We start from the raw sequence: 25,887 nt of genomic DNA on the forward strand, positions 1-25,887 counted from the left end.
TTGATATATTAGATGTTCATGCTCTATATAATTAGGCTTACTGGTCTAACTCTAATTGTACTATTACTTAGCCTTACATATATTAGATGTTCATGCTCTATATAATTAGGCTTACTGGTCTAAATACTATACATGGTTAGTTAATATGTGTTTGATACAAGGTTGTAGTACATAGATAGCATGATCTATTAAGACTAGCCAGCGATATTTAATCAGTGTCATACTAGTTAGCAGTCAATATAAGGTGGTGTTACTTAGTATTAAGGACAGCTGTCATGTTTGGGTTTATAGTATTCTAACGCCATGCATAATTTTTCCTAGTATTTTGCTACTACTTTCGACGCAGTATATTACATGTAATCTTACACCGCTGAAGTTAAACTGCCATTTGTGTTCCTTTGACAGGCTTAGTTGTTATCTCTTTTCGTTATGGTTGTTGGTCTGTGGCTGTATGAGTAAATTTGAGCGTAATATTTGCTAATCCCCTGTATGCTTTAAATACTTGGTCGGTACCATATATGATCTTGTAGAGTGTTATGCCTGGTGAGTGAGGGAAAAATGTGAGGGTTTCATTTGATTTTGTAAAGAGGTGTGGCTCTAACATAAGGCTTGTTGGATTTCAGGTAATTTTTTCAGAAATAATGTTCAAAAAGTCTAAACGAGTTAGAGCTCTGAAAAGGCTCTCTAGTGACGATCGCAAGAAGCTGAGACGTAATGTCTGTGAAAGGTTCTCGTCAGCGTTCGATGCAGACATTGACGTTATCCTCCCACCTAAGGTATCGAGTGCAGATTACCTGTCTTTCTTGAATCCTTTACTTCTATTATTAATTTTATCCGGAGTGTGCGTGTGTAAATTTAGCAGTTCCAATTTCCCTTTGTTACTGAATTGTCTTTGTTGTTGCCCTGATCATACTGGCTTGAAGGCTACAACTACAGGAGTAACTGAAACAAATAGAAAAATATATCGTATCAGTAAAACTCAAATGTCATAAAAGATATAAATAAATGAAAAGTCATAAAAGATATAAATAAATGAAAAGGGCAACCCTCATATATATCAAACTAGTTAAAACCCTAACTCTTAAAGGTTAAGTCACTAGTGAAATTGCTTTGGTTCGTACTGCATACAGATGTCCTTTTACAAGTACAAGTGTGGCATTGTAAAGGTTTAGGAGTAAAATATGGTTATTACTGTGACACTTAATTTAAAAAAGTAAAATCATATTACAAAAATCAGTAGTTTACAACAAAATAACTTTACTTTGTCCCTTTTCCTGACTACCTTCCACGGTCTTCCAATCAGTAATTAATTATAACAATGTCACGACTGTCGCAGGTTGTCTCACATGTTGGCGCCCATGCATTACCATTGGACATATAGCCGAGATAGTCGACAATAGTTCTACCTGTAAGTACATGAAATTACAATTTAATTTTTCATCTCAATATCATATCATATCAGCATAGACTCTAGTCGAATGTTTGATTAATTTTACAGAAAATATTATCCACCTGCAAAACATCTTTGTATCGTTGTTTATTGGTATATTTAAAGTTAAACTTTTAGTTTTTGAATTTTTGTTGTTTGATTTAATTTAATTATATTCTGATGCATCTTCAATAGTTTGTTTATTTAAATTTAAATTGAATTTTTGCTGTTGTAGATACCAAAGAATTAGAAAGGAGTTCATAAAGAAAATGAAATGGGCGGGATAACGCACACTCTCAAATACAAATACTATTTAGATAATAAAAAACAGGCAGGTTGATCTATAATCTCTCTTAGGTAACAATAACTTAATGCAAGAAATGAAGAAATATGAAATTTGAAATTTGAATAGATTAGATTAATCTACAGCGTGCTTATCATAGTTAGCAATAACTTAATGCAACAAAAGAAGAAATAGGAAATCAGAATAGATTGTTTGTAATGTGACAAATTAGATTAAATTGTTAGTTATTTTGACATGGGGCTATTACATACTTAGGATTAAGATTCTATTTCAGTAGTACATAAAAGCTTGCTTCTACCTAATGATATTAGAGTGCTAGTAACTTACACTAATAACGTTTATTTTGGGAAAAAGGGTAAAATTGTTCAAAATTCTTAGATTAACTCAGAGAAGGAAGGGTAGGATTGATTTTTATATACACATGTTTATCTCTTAGAAATAAGATGTAGATGTAGCTGATTTGAGAGTCAATTAATTAAAATGTAAATTAAACTACATCTACATCTATATTTTAAACTATATATGAGGCCCTAGTGTTGATTTTGTGTAGCTAACAAGGTGTTGGCATGCACTTTGTGCACTTATTCTCGAACCTGGAATTGAATGTTATGCCCAAGTGATTCAAACAATGAGCCATTGTTGGGAAGCAGAGTAGATGTGGAGTTGGCATTAAAACACTAGGTGTAGAGGATGCTTGATATTCCTCAAAACAATAATATTTATAAAAATATTTTGTAACTGTTGATGGTATAATTGAATTTTATAATTTTATAAAATGAATATAATTATCATGTCCATTATAATTATTACTTACCTAAATTGTGTTTTTTTATTAAACGAAAACAAAAGCTATGATCTTTTTTTCACCCATAGATTAGTTTTCAAATTTCATATCAATTAACTTTCTTAAAATGAACTTAATTAATCTTTATCTTATATATAATTTAAAATAATTAAAGTAGAAATATTATAAAATTATATATCGTTTAAAATATAGATGTAAATTTGAGAGTCTTTTAGTTAATATATTGATTTGAGAGTCAATTAAAATATAAATATTAAAAAATTATATATTATATAGGCAGTTAATTATAATTATTGTAGATTATTATGTCCATTTCCCCTTCACATATTTTGTCATAGATTATTATGTCCACTGCCCCCTTCACATATTTTGTCGTCTTAGGACCTTTTCCATGGCTTTGCCCATTTTACTCTAGGGCATAAAGTTTGAGACAATCATTTTTAACTTTTAACAGACATTCACTAGTTGCTACTTTCCATGTGTAGTCACAATGATATAAAAAACAAGTGGAAGTTGTGTATTTTATTATTAGGAAAACAAAAGATCATTTTTTTGCCCATAGATTCGTTTTTCAAATCTCATATCAATTCAAAATTGGCAACTAGGGCCAAACTCCACATGGGTCATCTTATTTATTGACAGTGAATATTTTTCTTGGATTACTCTATCTGAGAGGTGTAGGATTGATCTAAAGTTCCTCTGATTATGGCATGTACAAATGAAGTTATGAATTTATTTTGGTTATGGTTAAATTTTCAAGGTCGACTAGCAAACTCATGTAGGCTCAGAAGCCCAACAGTCAAGTTTATTCATCCTCAATGTTGCATATAAATAGAAGGTGACTTAGACTCATTTGGACACACTCATCTTCACACTTCTCTCTCTTTCTCCTCATTGATTGGGTACGGATTTATGGGCCTCTCTCTCTCCACACTTCTGAAACTTTAGGAGAGCGAAATTTCAAGAGGCCAAAATTTCAAGAGACCAAATTTTTGGACAGTTAGACGAAGTGTTGACCATCATGCGTTGACCTCCTTTGACTGCGTTTTTGTGAGGGTTATCTTTGTTTGGGAAGGCTGAATTTCTGGGCACACAAATTGAGGCTAAATGTTGACTATTGACCAATGTTGACTGCAACTAAGGTTGACCGTAGGTGGGCTGTTTGACCAGACTTTGACTAGGTTGAATTTGACTGTTTTGAGGGTTGTTTTATCTCGCTGTTTGGAGGTCGAAGTTGACTGAAGTTGACCGATTTGCGGAGGGACAAATATGCCCTGTTGACCAGCGTTGACTTTTCTGGTTAGGGCTCTTTTATTGTTGTTATAAATTATCAGAGTTGTAAATTGTACTATCTCTCTCTGCTAAACTATTGAAGACTAAAAGAATATTTGATCAAGGGTTTCCCCACATTGGGGTTTGTCCCTCGCTGGTGCCACATCTTGTGTCATCTTGTCTTAGCTTGTCTCCTACTATTTATGTTTATGTTCTATCTACATTTTATTATCATGTTGATGTGATTGTTAATCTGAATATTGATACTGCGCTAGTAAAGAAATTGAAGTAAATTGCTCTAAAGCATAGAACATACCATTGTTGCCTAAAAATAACATGGTATCAAAGCTGAGGTGAAGACAAAGCCCAAGAAAGAGGGAAAAAGAAATCACCAAAGACAATTGGACAAGGACAAAGGGTTCAATGAGTTACTCATCCTACTTCTTGGGCTGAAGTCAAAGCAAAGAAGATTATCAGGGATTCAATTGGCAAGCATCTGGTGGTCGACATCTCCTAATTGAAGACCTCTACGGAGATCTACGACAGGTTGGTCGACATGTTCAAGATTAGTAATGCTAATCAAATTCTATTTCTCAAGAATAAGTTGAAGGATATTAAGAAGGGCAAGGACAAGGATATTCAATCCTATTTCTTGAGGATTATTGAGATCAAGAATGATCTACTCTCAATTAGAGAATTCATTCCTGATAGGGAACTTACTCTCACCACCCTTAGAGGACTCCCACCTGAGTGGTGTGTAGTTAGAACCATTGTCCTCAACAATGATCGAATTCAAGGGTTTGAAGAATTGATGTCGAGATGCATTCAAGAAGAAACAAGAATGGTGGAGCAAGAAATGCCTTCTAATAGAAGCAACCCCACTGCATTCTTCGCTCACGCCAAAAGGAGAAATAATGCAGGGTCTAAAGGTCATTTCCATGGAAATCTTGGATTTAAGGGAGGAAGAGAAAGTGCTTTGTTTGCAATAAGTTTGGCCACTATGCAAGGGAGTATCCAAATAGAAGGAACACATCGCATGATGATGATCACAATGATTCGAGGGGCAACTTCAACATCAACGATCAAAGGAATGTCAGGTCCAATGGTAAAGGAAAAAGGAATGCAGGACAGCAAGGAAATGGTCGACCCTCCAAGAAATCAAGGAACTCCTGGTATGGAGAATCAAATATTGTTAACAATAAGCAAAAAGAGTATTATCTTATATCGGCCCTCTCCATTGCCTCTCCTCCGAACACTTTTGGAAATTGGCTGATTGATACTGGTGCCTCAAGGCACTTCACCAGATACAAGGAATCCCTCTCTAATCTGATAGAAAAGGAGACAAACTTGGAGATCATCCTTGGAGACGATGTCACCTATCTCATGAAGGGAGTAGGGAATGTTACCCTTCAATTGAATTAAGGTAACACTATTCATTTACAAGAAGTACTATATGTACTTGATCTCAAGAAGAACCTAGTGTCCATTTCAGCCATGGAGGACAAAGGATTCAAGTTGGCATTCATTGATGGAAAGGTGCGTGTTTGGAAAACAAATTTTAAAGATTCTTTTACTCTTGGGTTTGGAGTTGACACTTTGTATCAAGTTGGAGGAAGTCCATTGGGAGCCATGTCTTGCGACACATCTCTACAATCTGAACTATGGCACCAGAGGTTTGCCTATCTTCATTATAAGGCCCTACCTGATGTGAGATAGATGGTGACAAGTATGCTTGAGTTCAAAGTAGAGCATGAAGGTGTATGTCCGAGATGTGCCGAAGGAAAACTTACAAGGGGACCATTCCCTTCAAGTAATAGCAAGACTACAGATATATTGCAATTGATCTACTCTGACATATCTGGTATGATGCTTGTAAACTCTTTGGGAGGATACTTATATTATTTCACCTTTACGAATGATTATTCTTGCAAGACCTAGATCTACTTCTTGAAGAAGAAGGATGAAGTGTTCACCTGGTTCCGACACTTCAAAGCCTTGATCGAAAACCAATCTGAGAAGGAAATCAAGATATTGAGGACTGATAATGAGACCGAGTACAAATCCAATGAATTCCAAGATTACTGCATAGAAGCTAGCATTAAAAGGGAGACTACAACGCCATAAGCTCATGAGCAGAATGGTGTGGTTGAAAGGAAGAATCACTTTATTCTAGAAGCAGTTCGTGCCATGCTTCGTGATCAAGGCCTTTTGAAGTTCCTAGGGAAGGACAAAGAAGCTGAAACCAGAAATCAGGGTGCAAAAGAAGACGAAACGATGCCTTATGTTGATAAACCTATGGATTCTATTGATCCTCCTCCTCATGAGCCCTCCTCCTCCAAAAGGAGACCCTCATGGCTTAGGGAGACTCTCGAAGATGCCGAGAGACACATTGCACCAAGGGGGACTTTTCGTGAAAGCAAGAAGTCAAACATGTATAAAGGATATTTGACCACCATGAGAACTATCTTTCAAAATGAGCCTTCATCATTCAAAGAAGCCGTGAAGCATCAAGTATGGAAGGATGCTATGAATGAAGAATATGAGTTGATTATGAAGAATGATGTCTGAAATTTGGTCCCTAGACCCTAGGACAAATCAGTTTTCACCTCTAAGTGGCTCTACAAAATCAAGCATGGAACTGATGAAAGTGCAAAAAAGTTCAAAGCTCGCTTTGTTGCTCGAGGATTCTCTCAAAAGGAAGATGTAGATTACAATGAGATATTTGCACCTGTTTCCCAATACGCCACCATCCACTTGATCATAGCTCTTGCAGCCTCGCAAGGATGGAACCTACATCAGATGGATGTCAAGACCACTTTCTTGCGTGGTTCAATCAAAGAGGAAGTCTATGTGGAACAACTCGAGGGGTTTGAGGTTCACAATCAGGAATCTCATGTATGCAGGTTGAAGAAAGCTCTCTATGGATTGAAGCAAGCACCCCAGGCTTGGTATGAGAGGATCGATAACTATCTAATGAAGCTAGGATTCACTAGAAGTGAAGTTGATCTGAACCTTTACTTTAAGGTTGAAAATGATAGACCCCTCTCATTCTGGTATTTTATTTGGTCAACCTATTTTTGACCGATGCAGACCCTCTCATCCATAAATGTAAGAGGGAGTTGGCTTCTGAATTTGAGGTGAAGGACCTAGGACCGATGCACTATTTCCCAGGGTTGAAGGTCTGGCATAAGCTAGGTGAAATTTTCTTCTCAAGGAAAATATGTTGTGAATATATTGGAAAGATTTGGGATGGTGGACTGCAAGCCTGTGACTACTGTGATGGAACTTAACTTTAAGAAGTTGTGTGGTAGTCTTGATGGACCTGAATTGGGAAATGCTTCTGAGTATCATCAACTCATAGGAGCACTGATGTTTTTCGTGAACTCTCGTTCGAACATATGTTTTGAATTTAACACATTGAGCCAATATATGGTTGAGCCTCATCATATACATTAGATTGGTGCCAAGAATCTTTTGAGATATCTTCGATGCACAATCACTCATGGACTGAGATACACTACCAGAGATGTGAGGTTGCATGGTTATTCTGATGCTGATTGGGCTGGCGGTGTGGTGGATCGCAAGAGCACTTCTGGATGATGTTTTTCTTTGGGTTCTGCTTCAGTATCCTAGATGAGCAGGAAAAAAAATTGGTTGCCTTGAGCATCGCCAAGGCTGAATACATAGCTACTAGTATGGCCTCCTGTGAAGTTGTCTGGTTGAGGAAGCTCTTTAGTGAATTGTTTAGACATGTGCTGGATACTACCATGATCCTCTGCAACAACTAGAGTGGGATCTGATTATCATAGAATCTCGTGTTTCACGATCGCTCCAAGCATATAGATATCAGGTAACACTTTATCCAAGATATGGTACAACGAGGAGTAATAAGGCTCCATCCATCACATTGGGACTGATGAGCAGGTCGTCAATATTCTAACAAAGCCCCTGGTGAAGGTCAAGTTCTTGGCCTTCTGAGAATGACTTGGAGTTGTGGAGAGACCCTCCTATGAGGGTCTTGTATGAGATGGACATTGAAGTCTGGGAGCTCCGAGGGGCTTGGGGTACTTCTTGGAGCGATGAGCAACCATAAGGTGAGTGGTTTAGCTTTCCCCTGCGATACCCATGGCAACATGTAGGCAGGATGAGTGGTTCATCCTTCTCCTGTTGACACATCCTACCCATGCAGTCTCAAACTCATGGGAAGCACCTCTCATATGGCCAATGAGTAGGAAAATGAGGATAGGGACCAAAGTACTACTGATGGATGCATCGTGTACTACTGTACTTCCTATGCTAAGATGACCGATATTGATCTGGGATCAATTGGAACTGACTTCGAGTCAATGAGAGTAGTATGAGACACTCTCTTATGATTGGAACTAACTTCGAGTCAATAAGAGTGGTATGACACACTCTCCTTTGATTGGGACTGACTTCGAGTATCACTTCTTCTTCTTCATAGTTCAACAAAGTAGAGTAATGAATTGATGGCAAAGATAGTATAGATTGGCAGATGACGTTCTCCCTAGTTGAGAGGGAGTGTTAAAATTGGCAAATACGGTGAAACTCCACATGGGTCATATTATTTATGACAACTGATATTTTTCTTGGATTCCTCTCTCTGAGAGCTATAGGATTGATCTAATGATCATCCGATTCTGACATGTACAAATGAAGTTATGAATTTATTTTGATTATGGTCAAATTGTCAAGGTCGACAACAAACTTATGTAGGCTCAAAAACCCAACAATCACGTCTATTCATCCTCAATGTTGCATATAAATAGAAGGTGACTTGGCCTCAGTTGGACAGACTTCTCTCTCTCTCCCCTCTATGATTGGGTACAGATTTATGGGCCTCTCTCTCCACACGTTTGAAATTTTAGGAGAGCGAAATTTCTAGACACTTTTAAAAAGCATTGAACAACATGCGTTGACCTCCTTTAACTACGTTTTTGTGAGGGCTATCTCTATTTGGGCAGGCGACATTTTTGGGCACATAAATCAAGGCTAAACGTTGATCGTTGACCAATGTTGACTGTAGCTAAGGCTGACCACAGGTGGGCTATTTGACCAGACTTTGATTGGGCTGAATTTGACTATTTTGAGGGTTGTTTTATCTTACTGTTTGGAGGTTGAAGTTAACTGAAGTTGACCAGTTTTCCGAGGGTCAAATCTACCCTGTTGACCAACGTTGACTTTTCTAGTTAGGGCTCTTTTGTTGCTATTATAAATTATCAGATTTGTAGATTGTACTATCTCTCTCTGCTAAACTATTGAAGACTAAAAGAAGATTTGATCAAAGGTTTCCCACATTGGCGTTTGTCCCTGGCTGGTGTCACATCTTGTGTCGTCTTGTCTTGGCTTGTCTTCTACTATTTATGTTTATGTTCTATTTGCATTTTACTATGATGTTGATGTGATTGCTAATCTGAATATTGAGACTGGGCTAATAAAGAAATTGAAGTAAAATTGCTCTAAAGCATAGAACATACCATTGTTGCTTAAAATTAACAAAGAATCTTAGATTAACTCAAAAAATGAAGGGAAGGATTGATTTTTATATACACATGTTTGTGTTAAAAAGAAAAATATTTAGATGTAGTTGATTTGAGAGTCAATTAATTACAATTAAAATTAAACTACATCTACATCTATATTTTAAACTATATAGAATGAGGTTGATGTTGTTGCATGAAGGCCATTGTGTTGATATCAACAATTCCAGATTTCTAAGCATTATGAAATCACTATCTGAAAAAATATCACACACAGACTCAATGATAAATGTTCAATGTGATAGAAAACTAGAAGAGTGCAGTGAGAGAGACAATGGTTACAACCAACACAAATCAACCACACACACCATTTTATTATTGATCACAACAGTTACAATATATAGAACTTAACACACTGAATTCAACACATATAGATCATGACTCCAACTCATTACATAGAAATCAACACCTTGTAGACTGACACCTATGAACTCACAATGACACTTACACATGACATGGAAGCATTACTTCCAACACCCTCCCGTAATGCTTACATTAAAAGCACACATTACAAAAAAAATATGATATCTGTCTGATTGGTCTTCATCAACACTTACATTCATTCTGGAATCTCACAAACGTTGCTCTTTCACCAACACATCTTCGAGTTGTTACTTGACCTCCATTTAAAACATAACTGCTTTAGACCATCTTTGACTTACTTTGCAGAATTGACGCTTCTCAACCTCCCGGAGCATCACAGGTCAGTGTTGACGCTGAACCACCCTATGGACATATCTCCATTTGTTGGACACATGGTTTTCTCTTATATTCCACAATTATCTATGAAGGCAGTCTGAGTATTGAATGTATTCAGAAGTCAATTATACAAGGTGACCTCTTATACACATAATTAAATTAACTTGTAAGCTAATGTTTCTAGCTCCACACGACGCCACCAACTTATAACAGATTATACATAATCAAATTAGTGATATGTTCTTGTGTCACCGTATGCATCAAGAACCACCAATTTGAAAATATGTTAATATGTTCTATAATTGGTTCTTCATTTGATTTTTCACATTACACTTGGACAATAACACACTATAATATAATAAAACTGCAACACACACCACACAATAAGACTGCATATAGATGCATAAATCTTAGAAGAGTTTGAGAGGCTTAGGAGTGTATTCTTCCTCACTCTCAGGTTCTGCAGAATTTTCAGACATAGAATCTGATATGTCCTCTGTGTTAGCCAAATTTGCTGACTCTTTTAATTTTCCTTTCAGAAGATCTTTGGCATGGATCTTGCAATTCAATGCTATATGTCCTTGTTTCTAATAGTATAAACATTCAACTAAGCTCTTATTTTTCTTCTTCCCTTTTGAAAAGAATGCAATTCCAGTTTGTAAATTGCCTTCAATATCTCCCGCTGTCATTCTCTTTTCTTCTGCTAAGAGTGCTGCTATCATCTCATCCAGAGATTTAAAAGATAATTGGCTTAAAGTAAAAATAATACTTTCATAATTTGAAGATAAGTTATTCAACAATATAGCCCTTGCATCTTCATCATCTATTTTAGAGCCCATTTCTGCCAACTGCCTTATGAGAGATTTTAGCTCATTTATATGAGTAGCCAATGATGTGTCATCATGCATTTTCAGTTTGAATAGTTGTAATTTTAAAGTGAACTTTGCATTCACAACTTTCTCTCCAAATATTTGACTTAATTCTTCCCAAATTTCTGCAGAAGATTTCTCTAAATCTATTAATTGAAGCTGAGAATCTGAAAGAAAAAGACCAATAATAGATTTTGCTTTTTCCTCCCTTTTCTGCCAAAGAAATAATTGAGCCAAATCTATGAGTGTTTTTTCAGTGCCATTAACAAGCCCCCATACATTTTTATTCATCATTTGCAACTGAATTTTAACCTTCCACGTATGGAAGTTATGGCCATTAAATTTTTCCAATTGCAAAAATTTCATATTTCAAAAGAATCTGATTCATTTTTTTTAAACATTACCATGGATTGGAGCTCCTTCAATTACTGCTTTGGATTTTATTCCAGGTTATTTCTCAACAGATGTCAGACACGGATCTAGGAGCAGTTGATCGACGTAGTTGACCCATTCACATCATTTGCAGGTGAAATCATTGTTGTTGACGTCTCCACAGATAGCGACACTTCTGCTCGGCTATGCAGGTCAACCCGATCTCAGATCCAAATGAACGGCGCCATACTCGTTTACCACGCCTCTTATGCAATTTCCACTAGCCACCAAACTCTTATGCTGCAAATTTTGGTGCCATTCTACGTGGACACAGAACACAATGGAGAGATCAAATCAGGCCTTCCACAACGACGGATGTTCAATTTCTTATGCAACAACTCGACTCTTATGTACTGCAGACCAGATATCTGGAGGTCAAACCGATCTGCGACTCTGTTGGTCGTAGAACCTTCAGATCTCAAATACCGTGTGGATTCCAATCTTGTTTTTGACGCTGAGACCTTTTTTTTTTTTTTTTTATTAACGGCCGGATCCCATACAACGGACTCGGCCATAACGACCCGCGAGCGAGCAGGATTCATTGAAAATGTGGGCAAACAAAACCACAATTGGTCAACGATATGCTGTGTCGGTGGTTCCCTGAGTCGCCTGACGCCTTCGGAGGCAAGTCATAAGAAACCGTAGCAGATTTCCACTCAAATCTGCTACAATAAATATGAGATTCACCGTCAAGAACGCCGAAATTCTGCAGACAATAAAAGTCAAGAAAGCTGCATTTTATTTCCTTTGGCCGCTAAAGTCACAGATCCTCCACGAAGAACCCTGTGCAGATCGATTTCACCTCACGTACGATCTGTTGGAAAACATGATATATTGATTCTGCAACCCACTGTGAGGATCGCAGTGACTGGAGATGGCCCCTACACCTTCTTTTTGTGTTAAAGGATGAAGCCTTCTTGCACAGACGATAACCGAAGAATCTTTATGTTACAAAGTAGTTTCGAAATTAAGATTGAATACTGTTATATACACCATCAAACACACGGGCGTCAGCATTAGAAATATGGGCAGAGTGGCTATTTCTCAAAGACCACAATTGATTTGAATTTCTAAAGGAATACAACTAGTCATATCTCACAGATACACAATCAAGAGCTTCTCACACCTACAACAAGCCTCAAACCTGGGATCGGAGGTTATGTTCCTTACACCATGATAGAAAACTAGAAGAGAATAGTGAGAGATAATGGTTGCAACCAACACATGTCAACCACACCGTTTTATTATTGATTACAGCAGTTACAATATATATCACTTAACACACTGAATTCGATACCACATATAGATCATGATTCTAACTCATGTTAGATCAGAGTATACATAACGCACAGCGAATTCATACTCAAAGACTTGGACGGCAATAGCAGAGAATAATTCACAGAGACAGACAAATGGAGAAACAACAAGATTACTCAGTCAGAAATAGCGGAATAGATAAAACAATCACTGGAGAACAGAAATCACTTTGCATTACATAATAGGCTTGGGCCTTGGATTGCTTTCCTTGGCCAGAGAAATTACAAAATTATAGAGGCAGAAGAAGGATTTAGAATCCTGTGTGTGATTCAGATGGAGATCTAGAATGATCTAGAAACCACTGGCGGTGTAGGAGGATCTAGAATCCCGCATGTGATTCCTGAAACTAATGGCGATGTAGAAAAATCTAGAATCCTGGAGATTTAGAAAGATCTGATCTAGAATCCTCCGTGAATTTGGCTTCACACTTAACATTCTCCCACTTGAAGCCAAATAAGAGTCATCAAGTCACACCGAGTCCTACCATGCCTCTACATAACTCATGTTTATTTCGTGGTAGAATCTTAGTGAGCATATCAGCAGGGTTCCTATCTGTATGGATCTTTTCCAAGGATAACTGTTCTTCCTCCAACACATGCCGGATTCAATGGTACCTTAAGTCAATGTGCTTGGTTTTTGAATGAAATGCTGGGTTTTTTGCCAAGTGAATGGCACTCTGACTATCACAATATAACACATACTTGTCCTGCTTTATTCCTATCTCTCCTAGGAATCACTGCATCCACAACATCTCTTTACAAGCTTCTGTTGCAACTATGTACTCTGTTTCTGTTGTAAAGAGGGCTACTATTCTTTGTAGCCTTGACACCCAAGATACTGTTGCACCTGCAAATGTATACAAATAACCTGTAGTGGACTTTCTGGTATCCATATCTCCAGCCATATCCGCATCTGTAAATCCTTCAAGCACAGTCTCATCATGACCAAAACATAAACAATAATGACTAGTACCCTTGAGATACCTTAAAATCCATTTTACTGCTTGCCAATGTTGTTTGCTTGGATTGGTAAGGAACCTGCTCACTACTCCCACTGAATATGCAATGTCTGGTCGTGTGCATACCATGGCATACATTAAGCTGCCAACTGCTAAAGCATAAGGAATTCTGCTCATCTCTTCTTTCTCTTTGTCATTACTAGGACATAATTCAGTACTCAGCTTGAAGTGGGCTGCAAGGGGTGTACCAACTGGCTTGGCATCCTTCATATTAAACCTGTCAAGCACCTTTTTGATATATTTTTCTTGTGACAGCCACAACCTTTTGTTTTTCCTGTCACGCGTAATCTGCATGCCCAACATCTGTTGTGCTGGTCCCAAATCCTTCATTGCAAATTCGCTATCCAAATCTTTCTTCAACCTACTGATCTTATTCTTATTATGCCCAACAATCAACATGTCATCCACATATAACAATAATATGATATACTTTCCTTGATCATACCTCTTGATATAGACACAATGGTCAGCTTCCAACCTCTGAAATCCATGTTCCAACATGAATGAATCAAATTTCTTGTACCATTGTCGAGGTGCCTGTTTCAACCCATAGAGACTCTTCTTCAACCTACAAACAAGGCCTTCTTTGCCTTTTTCTATGAAGCCTTCTGGCTGCTCCATATAAATTTCTTCCTCCAATTCACCATGAAGGAAAGTAGTTTTTATATCTAACTGTGCACATTCTAAGTCTAAAGCAACAACTAGACCAAGAATGACTCTAATGGATGACATATTAACAACAGGTGAGAAAATTTCTGTGAATTCAATACCTTCTTTTTGGGCAAAACCTTTCACCACCAGCCTTGCTTTATACCTCTCCTTCTTTTCGTCACCTTCATACTTAATCCTATACACCCATTTGTTTTGTAGAGCCTTTCTACCTTTTGGGAGGTTTACCAACTCCCAAGTTTTATTTTCCTGCAAAGAGTTCATTTCTTTTTCCATTGCTTTCTTCCATTCTTTACTGTGCTCGACTTTACAAACTTCTTGAAAACAATTAGGTTCACCTTCATCAGTCAACAAAATATAGTTTGAAAGAGGATACCTTTGTGAAGGCTTATGAGGCCTAGAAGATCTGTGAACCAACTGTGGTGGTGCATTATCAGGTTGAATCTCCTATAAAGGTTCCTGCAAGATTCTTTCTTCTTCTTGTTCATTATTTTCCACTTGTTGTTCTTCATGTTCCTAAATTTGTTGTTCATTTTCTTGTATTGGTGGTATGTTTTCTTGCTGCTCTTCAAACCTGTCAATAACCTTCTTGACCTCCAACTCACCTACAGTGCTCTTGAACATTTCTGACTCATTAAATATAACATCCCTGCTTCTAATAATTTTATGTTTGACTGGATCCCATAGACGATAACCGAGATCTTCATTCGCATATCCCAAAAAAATGCATTTCATAGATTTATCTTCTAGCTTAGTTCTATTTTCTTTGGGAATATGTACGAATGCTTCACATCCAAAGATTTTCAAGTGAGAATAATTCAAATTCTTACGAGTCCAAGCTTCTTCAGGGATACCACAATCCAAGGCTGTAGTTGGAGATCTATTTATGAGGTAGCAAGCGGTCCTGACTGCTTCAACCCAAAAATTCTTCTCCAAACCAGAATTGGACAACATATTTCGCACCTTTTCCACAATGATGCGATTCATCCTTTCTGCGACACCATTTTGTTGAGAAGTACCATGCACAGTCTTCTCATGCTTTATGCCAAACCTGTTACAATATTCCTTAAATTCATTTGAGCAATATTCTCCACCATTATCTGTTCTTAAACACTTCAGCAATTTGTTAGTCTCTCTTTTAACAACAACATGGAATTTTTGAAATATTCCAAACACTGCACTTTTATTTTTCATAGGATATGCCCAAACTTTCCTGGATGCATCATTTATAAATGTTACAAAATATAATTCTCCTCCTAATGATTTGATGTTAACAGGCCCAAACACATCCGAGTGTACCAATTCTAACACATTTTTCTTTCTTCCATGGCCACCTCTAAGGAATGAAATCCTTCTTTGTCTACCATATATACAATGCTCACAAAGATCAAGATTGTAGGATTTCAAACCTGGTAATAATTTTTTACCAACAAGGATTTTTAAGACCTTCTCGCTTATGTGACCCAAATTCTTATGCCACAGATCTGCTGAATTTCCTTCTTTTGTGACAGCAGCCAAATCTAATTTTCCTATTAGTGTCTTCAATGTATATAATGTTCCTGTCTTGGGTCCTTTGGCCACGACCAATGCACCTTTGCTAATTTTCCAGCCTCCTTTTCCAAAGCTTGTCGAATAGCCTTCATCATCCAGTCGTCCCATAGAGATTAAACTCATGCACATTTTTGGTACATGCCTGACCTGTTTCAACAATATATCTTGTCCATCTTTCATCTTGATCTGGACATCTCCCACTCCAACAATACTGCAAAAATGTTTATTCCCCAAATGCACTCTACCATAATCACTAGGATTATATGAAACAAAACTATCTTTGAATGGGGTTACAAGGTGGGATGCCCCAGATTCAAGGATCCAATCAAAGCCACTGCTAGATGTATATACACATGCATCCTCTACTGACACAGTAAACAACACATCACCATCTGTGGCTACAACAATAGTCTCACCTTCATTTGTGTTGGATGACTTGTGATTTGTACTGGATGGTCTCTGATCCTTTTGTCCTTTCTTCCAGAATCGACATTCTTTCTTCATGTGCCCGGGTTTCCCACACTGATAGCAGATGATCCTTCCTCTCCTTGATTTTGATCGACCTCTCGATCTTGATCGCCCTTGTCAGCCTCGATCCATTCTCCTACCACGATCAACTAGAGCTAGAGCCTCTCCTCCCTGGTTTTCTGCAATTGACTTGCATGCTCCTCATTCATTAAATTGCTGCTGACATCATCAAACTTCATGGTCCCTGTAGTTGTTGAAGTGCTCATAGCTACAATTAAATTTTCCCAGCCGCCTGGCATAAAACACATTAGCAAAATAGCTCTAATTTCATCATCTAAAATGATTTTAACAGAGGCAAGTTGATTAGTAATAATATTAAATGCATTCAAGTGCTTAGAAACTGAAGCACCCTCCTTCATTTTGATATTATAAAGCTTCTTCATCAAGAACACTTTGTTTGATATTGTGTTCTTTTCATATAGATCATGGAGCTTCTTCCATAATCCTTCAGCCGTCTTTTCTCCAAACACATTGAAATAAACATTCTTTGCTAAATATTGGCGGATTGTTGCAATCGCCTTTCTATCTAGCTTATTCCACTCTTCATTTGTCATCGATGAGAGTTTCTTTGTTGTGCCCTCAATCGACAAATACTGATCCTTTAAAACCAGTATATCCTCTATCTGTGATTTCCATAGGGCAAAATTAGCCCCGCTCAACTTCTCCATATCTGTAATTGTTGTCTCCATTTTCAATCAAATTCACGCCCCAAAACACAAAACTCCACTTAAAAATAAAACTTTAATTATTACTCTTTAAAAATAATGACCTTCCTCCTTTTAAAATACCCTTTTCAAAAATTCCTGCTCCCTTTTAAAATATACTTTTCAAAATTCCAACATATAATTATATATGTTTCATAATAAATATATAAAACATATATAATGTTTTAACTTTTTCACATTTCATACATACATATGTTGGTCTTAGGAAAAAACTTGATGTATACATGCAAGCTTGATGTAAAAAAAAACTTACGAACACCACGTTTCAACTCCAAACTTCACGGATCTCCACTTTTCAAACTCCAACGACGCGTTTCAACATAGATCCACGACCTTGCTTTTCTTGCAGCAACTGTCTTTTAGTTCCAGTGTTCCTCAGCTATTTCCTGGGCAGATCCTTCAATAGCTCCAGGGGTAACAACCAACGTTTTAACGAACACTATCAGAGCAAGGCGATGGCGCTAAGCGGCTTGCACAGTGGATATTTGAACCTAGCTCCGATACCAGTTGTTAGATTAGAGCATACATAACACACAGCGGATTCATACTCAAAGACTTAGACGACAATATGTAGGAGGATCTAGAATCCTGGAGATCTAGAAAAATATAATCTAGAAGGATCTAGAATCTGCGTGAATTTGGCTTCACACTTAACAACTCATTACATAGAAGTCAATACCTTTTAGATTGATGCCTAGGAACTCACAATGACACCAACACATGACATGGAAACATTACTTCCAACATGATGATCGATCTTACACTGCATACTTGTGTTCCTGCAATGTGGGTCTTAATCGAAATAGAACACAACCGTTGCACCATGCAATTCATGTCCAAACAATGTGTACTCGTGGTCTACCATGTATCTTATCTAAAGAACAATGTAGTTAGTATGAACAAGCCAATGCGACTGCCTCATTTCATGTAGCGAACAAGATGTTCGCATGCATGATATCGATTTGGGCACTTGAGTCTCCAACATTGAATTGAATGTTATGCCTAATTGATTCAGACAATGAGCCATGGTTAGGAAGCACAATAGGTGTAGATTGGCAATAAAACATTAGTTGTAGAGAATGCTTGATATTCCTCAAAACAATAATATTTATAAAAATATTTGATAATTATTGATAGTATAATTAAATTTTATAATTTATAAAATAAACATAATTATTATGTTCATTATAACTATTACAGATTTATCAAAGTTGTATTACAAATTTACTTAAGTTGTGTTTTTTTTATGATTAAGAAAATAAAAGCTATGATTTTTTATTTATTTATTTATTTTTTATTTTTTTTCCAGATTTCATATTAATTAACTCAACTAAAATTAACTTAAATCATCTTTAAATTATATATATTTTAAAATTAATTAAAATATAAAAATTATAAAATTGTGTATATAAATTAATTAATTAAAATATTGATTTGAGAATCAATTAAAATATAAATATTATAAAATTATATATTTTTAATGTAGTTAATTAAGCTACTGAACATCGTCTACCTTTTCATTTTCAACAGTTGGATCTTTCAAAGTTTTCCATCATTAGATCTGTCAAAGCACGCTACCGAGCTATCCATGCTCCCTCTGGTCATAGTTTCTCGGATCACCAATAAATTGCCATAGTTTCTTCAATAGGAAATAAATGTATGAATGGTCGAGTGCAGGCCCAATTTTAGGCCTCACCTAGCGAGTGCATATAGATTCAGCTAGCATAGGTAGAATTGTGTGGAAGCCTGTTCAGATTACCAACAGACAACCTGCACTTCCACAACCTTCTGAAAGGGTGGAGAGGCAAATGCAGCTTTCACCCATCTAACTGCCCCTTGTCAATCATCCGGAAATATCAGCATGAAGGCGAGAAAAGAAACATAACGTGAGACATTCACTACGGGAAGTGGAAAACGACGCGAGTTGTTAATAAATTTATATAGCATACGATTCTTTCTCATAACACATTTATCTGCACATCCATCAAAGGCTTACGAGAGAATCCTCATAATTTTTTATTGCACTGATAACATAATAACGATTCTATAATGCGGAATAAACACTTAAAAGAATTGAAAAACTTTAATAGAATTTTAACACCCAAGAAAACGTACCTCCGGCCATTGATGTTGCTCACACTCCAAAACCAAACTTTCTGCTACGCTTGAGGCAGTCCCTTCTTTTGTTTTCTGATGTGTTTTCATGCATTGTTGGCTAGATCAAAACCGGTAGTCTCAAAAACCTTCTTGGATGGATGCATGCAGGAAAGAAATAAGAGATTCCAAAACTTGCCCACTGGCCTTCTTCTTTTCAATATCAAAACTTTACTTATTTGTATTGAAAACCCGTGTCAAGGCAAGGCAAGTGAGCATATAAAAACTGAAGAGAGAAAGTCTGTGGTGCATCAAGGCTATTTACTGACGGAATTAGAATTCGTATCAACGCATTCTTCTATTTTGCTTTCGTGAAATTAACACACTCATACTTTGTCCAGAATCTTATCACCTCCGAGCAACTCCCAGGTGAACGTCAAAAGCACGCATGAAACCAGTGAATCATATGAAACTGCGCCCTCCCTCAGCTTTGCAAATGCCGCCCTTAGATTTACAAACTTCACCCAAAATCTCTCATCCGTGAGGCACTTCCAAGCTTTGCTCACTCTAACTTGATGGTGTAACACTGAAGGGGATTGAGTTAGTGAGCTTGGGGACCAAACAAAAGTATTTATAGCCAACAAGAAATTAATTTAACTGCAGTTGGTTTCCGTAATTTAAGGAAATAACTGCAGTTGGTTTCCATAATTTAAGGAAATGATGGCACACTGTTGCCCGTAATAAATCGACGGCAGAGGAATTATCGGCAGCCGTTGGGAGCATGGAAAGTTTTAGGGGTGAATTTTCGCCCTTGGGCGAAATTAAGGGGTTTTATATTTTTATTGGGCGAAATTAAGGGGTTTTATATTTTTATTGGGCGAATATTTTGTATCACAATACATTGTTACAAATTGCCTCAAATTTATTTTATACAAAAATTAGGTATGGAGATTAACCCACCTTATTTTAAGGGAGAGAATAAAAAAAGTAAATTTAGCCCTTGAAATTAGGAGTTACAACCTTCCATTCAGCGTAATTTTCAAGAATAGGTATTTATGATAGTTATTTCACCCTTTACATTCGGTGTAAAAAAGGTTTTTCCCTTTCATTTTCCCGTATTTCATGGTATTGGGGTTAATTTCGAGAAAATGACCTTATTTTTTGGAACAAATGGTCACAAAAAAATAATTCATTTTATTTAAAAATTCAAGTCTCTTATTTTCATGTTTATTTAAAGATTGAATAATGTTCTTGCCATATTCCAAGTTTGCATATGTTTAGTCATAATCATATAAAGAATATTGGAAAACATTTTTTTTTATATTTACTCCATAAGTCACTTTATATTTACGTGTAAATAAATAAAAATATAAATAAAGTGGAGTATAGTAAATAAATAAAACCTCTTTTTATACTTACTCCAAAGGTATGGTAAATAAATATAAATTTAAATAAACTAGGGGTATGGTAAATAAATAAAACCGCTTTTTATATTTAGTCCATAACCCTCTTTCTATTTAAGAAGGCTCAAAAAAGAGATTTTATTTAAGTGAATCCTATGGGCCAAATACCATATTTATAAAAGAAGTATGGTAAATTAATAAAAATATAAATAAACGAGAGGTATGGTAAATAAATAAAACATTTTTTTATATTTATTCCAGAAGTCACATTATATTTAAGAACATTAAAAAAATGTGTTATATTTGGTGAAGCCTATGGGCCAAATACCACAGGCCAAATTATTATTAATACCATGATTAACCCATTATTAACCCTAATATTAGTATTAATAAAAAAAAAGATGGCACATGGTATTGACTCATGGTATTCACGTGGAATGTAGGCTATTTAAAGGGGGGAATTAAACCAACATAGATCCATATTTACTCTGGATCTACTAAGCCCCGAGAGGGATCAAATATCGTGATATGCAAACTAACATAGAGTGAAAAAAATATTTGATCCTTAGGCTTGGTAGTAAAAAAATATTTGATCCTCGGGCTTGGTAGATCAAGGGTAAAAATGGATCTTGTAATTTAATGTCACTTAAACATTTTAATTTGGTTAAAATAAAAATCAATTATTAATTTTATTAATATTTATAAGTTACTAATAGTAGTTTTTAAGCTCCAGGTTTATGATAACCCATAGTATTGACCCATGGTAATATCATGGTATTCATGGGAGCATAGACTATTTAAAGGGAAAATTTTATCAGCATGGGAGCATAGACTATTTAAAGGGGAAATTTTATCAGCGTAGATCCATCTTAATTCTGGGTCTACCAAGTGCTGAGAGGGATAAATAGATTTCATTCCTCCAAGAGTGGTAGAAGTGGAGTTAAGATGGATATAGGTTGGTTTTTATGATAATGAAGATATTAAATAGACTTAGGAAATTATATTATAAAAAACATTTTAAGGTGAATGGTTAAAGCTACATTTAGTCACTTCACAAAGTTTAGTAAAAAATACGAATATCTCCATTAATATTTGTTTTTCTGATTTAACAAAAAAAAATCAAAACAGTGAAATCTTATCACTCTTTCCACATCACCCTCGCAGAAGAGAGATAGTCAGTGTCCAGATTTCCCACCATTTTTCAAACGTTCTCAATATGATATCTTCATGAAAAAGTTAAGGTACTAATGTTGGATTAGTTGTTTGAAAAATATGTTGGTTTGTACAACCTTTCATCTTCTATGTTATTCTTAATTTGTCGTAATGATCTGTAGGGGTTGGGCCAGTGCTTGAAAAATATGTTGGTTTGTACAACTTTTCATCTTCTTTGTTATTCTTAATTTGTCGTAATGATTTGTAGGGGTTGGACCAGTGCTCGAAAACATATGTTGGTTTGTACAACCTATCATATTCTCTGTTTTTCCTAATTTGTCGTAATGATCTGTAGGGGTTGGGCCAATGCACCATATGGTGTTGGGCTAGTGCACCATATTGTCCTAAAAGGCGGAGATTATGCACCAAAAAGGAAATTAATCCACATGTTACAACGTTGTTAAAAAATGCAAGACGTATGAAGGTAGTGAATTATGCTAATAAGCAATTTAGATTGGGAGAGATGTAATTAAATTTTATTATTTAATTGAAAATTTCCAATTAAATAAAACAATAATAAATCCATATGTATATATTAATATATTGATTGGAAGGCTTCTGACAACAATCACTTCTTTCCATGAGATCCCCTTCAGGCCTTTGGGATACCTACTACTTTCTTATATTATATAGTTGGGGCTTGCTACTTGTTGGCATGTTGGGGTAAACAAAATGTTTTTTTTTTTTTTTTTTTGCAGTTGGACTCTATGGAATAAGAAAGAAATTTGATAGCTTGACAAAAGTGGTACAAATATGTTTTATTTATTTATTTATTTATTTATAATATCTCATAGTTGGACTCTATGGAATAAGAAAGAAATTTGATAGCTTGGCAAAAGTGGTAGAGAAGATATTAATATCTCTTACCTTGACAGCACTGGTGGTCAAGATCAACACCTACAAGAACTTTGTTGTAGAATATTATCAAAACTAATAGAAGGATGTGAAAGAGTGTACAGTGAGAACCTTGACAAACATGGCCACTGAAACTTGCAAAATTGTTTATAGGAAGCAAAAATTATGTTTCTTTTTTCCAAACATGTATGTTAGTATATTAGAATTTAATGAATATGTTTTCCTATTATCATATATGGTTTCATACTTTAACAAAACATTCGCCAAGACTTCACTTTTTATTATTCAGTGAAAGATTTGCCAAGATCTTATAAGATTTTATAATTCAATGATAGATTTGCCATGACTTTACAAGATAATATAATCCAGTGAGAGATTCGCCAAAAAAAATATATATACATATTATATTATTGATAAAATCGCATCCCATTTTTCCTATGTATCATGGGATTCGCCTATTTATTATACTTATAAATTTAGGGTGGTTCTTAAAATTTTCCCTGGTTGGAAGGTAACATTCTCCCACTTGGTCTGTACTTCCAATCTTAATGTCTCATCTTAAAACCCATTGATAATCTGTATTAAGTAATAGATACATGAATCATGGCGATAAGTCCTCTAATGACGAGTATTATCTTCCATGTATTACTATGTATTTATTTCTATTATAATTTATGTGGCAACAATTTCTTAATGAATAAACCTTATGTTTATTCTTGGTCCTAACATATAAATTATCTCAAATCAAATTAAGGTGCACATAAATATGAGAAAAACATCACAATAATTAAGAATTTCATTAAAATAACATTGTCCATACAATGAGAAACTACATAACGGAACCAAGTCCCATATTCATTACATGATCCTTGAATTTAAATGGTGGCAAGCCCTTAGTCAAAGCATCAGTGATTATCAACTCAGTGTTGTCGTGGTCAATGACCACTTTCTTTTCTTTAACACGTTCCCTTATAGCTAAATACTTAATGTCAATGTGTTTATTTCGACTCCCACTTTTTGTTGTTTTTAGCCATAAAAACAGCAGCTGAATTGTCGCAATACATTCTCAATGGCTTAGAGATAGAATCCATAATTCTAAGCCCAGAAATGAAATTTTTAAGCCATACACCATGTAAAGTAGCCTCAAAACAGGAGATGAACTTGGCTTCCATAGTGGAAGTGGCAATCAAGGTCTGCTTGGCACTCCTCCATGATACAACTCCACCAGCCATCATAAAAATGTATCCTAATGTTGATTTGCGTGAATCAACACATCCAGCAAAGTCAGAATCTGAGTAGCCAATTACTTCCAAATTGTCCGTCCATCTATACATAAGCATGTAGTTTTTGGTTCCTTGAAGGTACCTCATTACTTTTTTTGCAGCTCTCCAGTGGTCTAAACCTGGATCACTCTGATATCGTCCCAACATTCCCACAACAAATGCAATGTCAGGTCTTGTGCAGACCTGAGCATACATTAGGCTTCTGACAGCGGAAGCATATGGAATGTTCTTCATTTGTTCCCTTTCAAAGTCGTTCTTTACTTTTTTTGCAGCTCTCCAGTGGTCTAAACCTGGATCACTCTGATATCGTCCCAACATTCCCACAACAAATGCAATGTCAGGTCTTGTGCAGACCTGAGCATACATTAGGCTTCTGACAGCGGAAGCATATGGAATGTTCTTCATTTGTTCCCTTTCAAAGTCTTTCTTCGGGCATTGGTTCAAATTGAACCTATCACCCTTCACAATGGGAGCTACACTTGGTGAACAATCCTTCATCTAATATCTCTAAAATTTTATTAATATAGGTTTCCTGAGATAGACCCAAGAAGTCTCAAAATCTATCTCTATGGATCTTAATGCCAATGACATAAGATGCCTCACCCATATCCTTCATATTGAAATTGTTAGAGAGGAATTGTTTCACTTCATGCAGCAAACCCTTATCATTGGTTGCTAGCAAAATGTCATCCACATATAAAACAAGAAAACAGATTTCTCTCTCACTGACTTTCAGTCATATACATTGATCCATAATGTTTTCTACAAAACCGAATGAAGAAATTACATTATGGAATTTCAAATACCATTGGCGAGATGCTTGTTTTAAACCGTATAATGATTTCTTGAGCTTGCAAACCAATTGCTCACCATCACTAGAGGGGAATCCTTCAGGTTGTTTCATGTAAACCTTCTCCTCTAGATCTCCATTGAAAAATGTCGTTTTCACATCCATTTGTTGCAACTCCAAGTCAAAATGGGCTACTAATGCCATAATGATGCGCAAAGAATATTTCTTAGATACATGAGAGAAAGTCTTCGTGTAGTCAATTCCTTCTTTCTGAGTGAATCCCTTAGCAACAAGTCTTGCCTTGTATCTCTCAATGTTGCCCAATGAGTCTTTCTTTGTCTTAAAGACCCATTTACATCCAATGGCTTTTACACCATTAGGCAACTCAACAAGATCCCAGACTTCGTTACTCTTTATAGAATTCATCTCGTCCTTCATGACATCGTACCATAATTCTGATTCTTTGTAGCTCATGGCTTGTGAAAAAGACTCGGGATCATTTTTGGCTCCAGTGTTGTAGTCAGATTCTTGCAGATACACAACATAATCATCAAGAATCATTGATCTCTTTGGTCTAATAGATCTTCTTAATGTTGTACCATCATCTTCCTGAGAAATATGTGGTTCAACTCGTTGTTCAAAAGTTTTTGGAAACTCTTGAACTACCTGATCTACTGGAATGTCATCAGTAGCTTGTGGAACTTCAACAATCGGTTGTTCAACACCTGTTTGTAATTGAGGGGTGCTATGAATAATAACCAATCTATCACTTGAGGTGGAAGGTTGAGATTCTGAATGATCCTTCTCAGAAACTATGTTCCTGGTTTGATCGCTCCTACTGATCAAGTCATTTTCAAGAAACTTTGCATTTCTTGATTCCACGATCCTAGTGCTGTGAGATGGACAATAAAATTTGTAACCTTTAGACCTTTCAGCATATCCAATGAAATACCCACCAATGGTCCTAGGGTCCAGCTTCTTCTCTTGTGGATTATATATTCTTACTTCAGACGGGCATCCCCAAATGCACATATGTCGCAAACTCGGTTTCCAACCTTCCCATAATTTAAA

General features: G+C 36.1%; 1 protein-coding gene across 4 annotated transcripts in view; it reads left to right on the forward strand.

The window, feature by feature from the left end:
• LOC149220031 (uncharacterized) overlaps window positions 1-25,887 on the forward strand; it is a 164,281-nt gene that overhangs the window by 26,874 nt on the left and 111,520 nt on the right. For 3 of the 4 annotated variants that reach the window (XM_089382713.1, XM_089382712.1, XM_089382714.1), the window contains 2 exons: window positions 624-776; window positions 1,337-1,408. In XM_089382713.1, coding sequence (XP_089238839.1) covers window positions 624-776; window positions 1,337-1,381 — 198 coding nt within the window. In that variant the 3' untranslated portion in view covers window positions 1,382-1,408. The remainder of the gene's footprint in view (window positions 1-623; window positions 777-1,336; window positions 1,409-25,887) is intronic. The other variant, XM_089382711.1, reaches the window with a different exon arrangement.

The sequence above is a fragment of the Pinus tabuliformis genome, chromosome Q, assembly GCF_031772625.1.
Source record: "Pinus tabuliformis cultivar Carrire ecotype Pingquan chromosome Q, CPIR1, whole genome shotgun sequence".
In the NCBI taxonomy this organism is placed as follows: Eukaryota; Viridiplantae; Streptophyta; class Pinopsida; order Pinales; family Pinaceae; genus Pinus; species Pinus tabuliformis.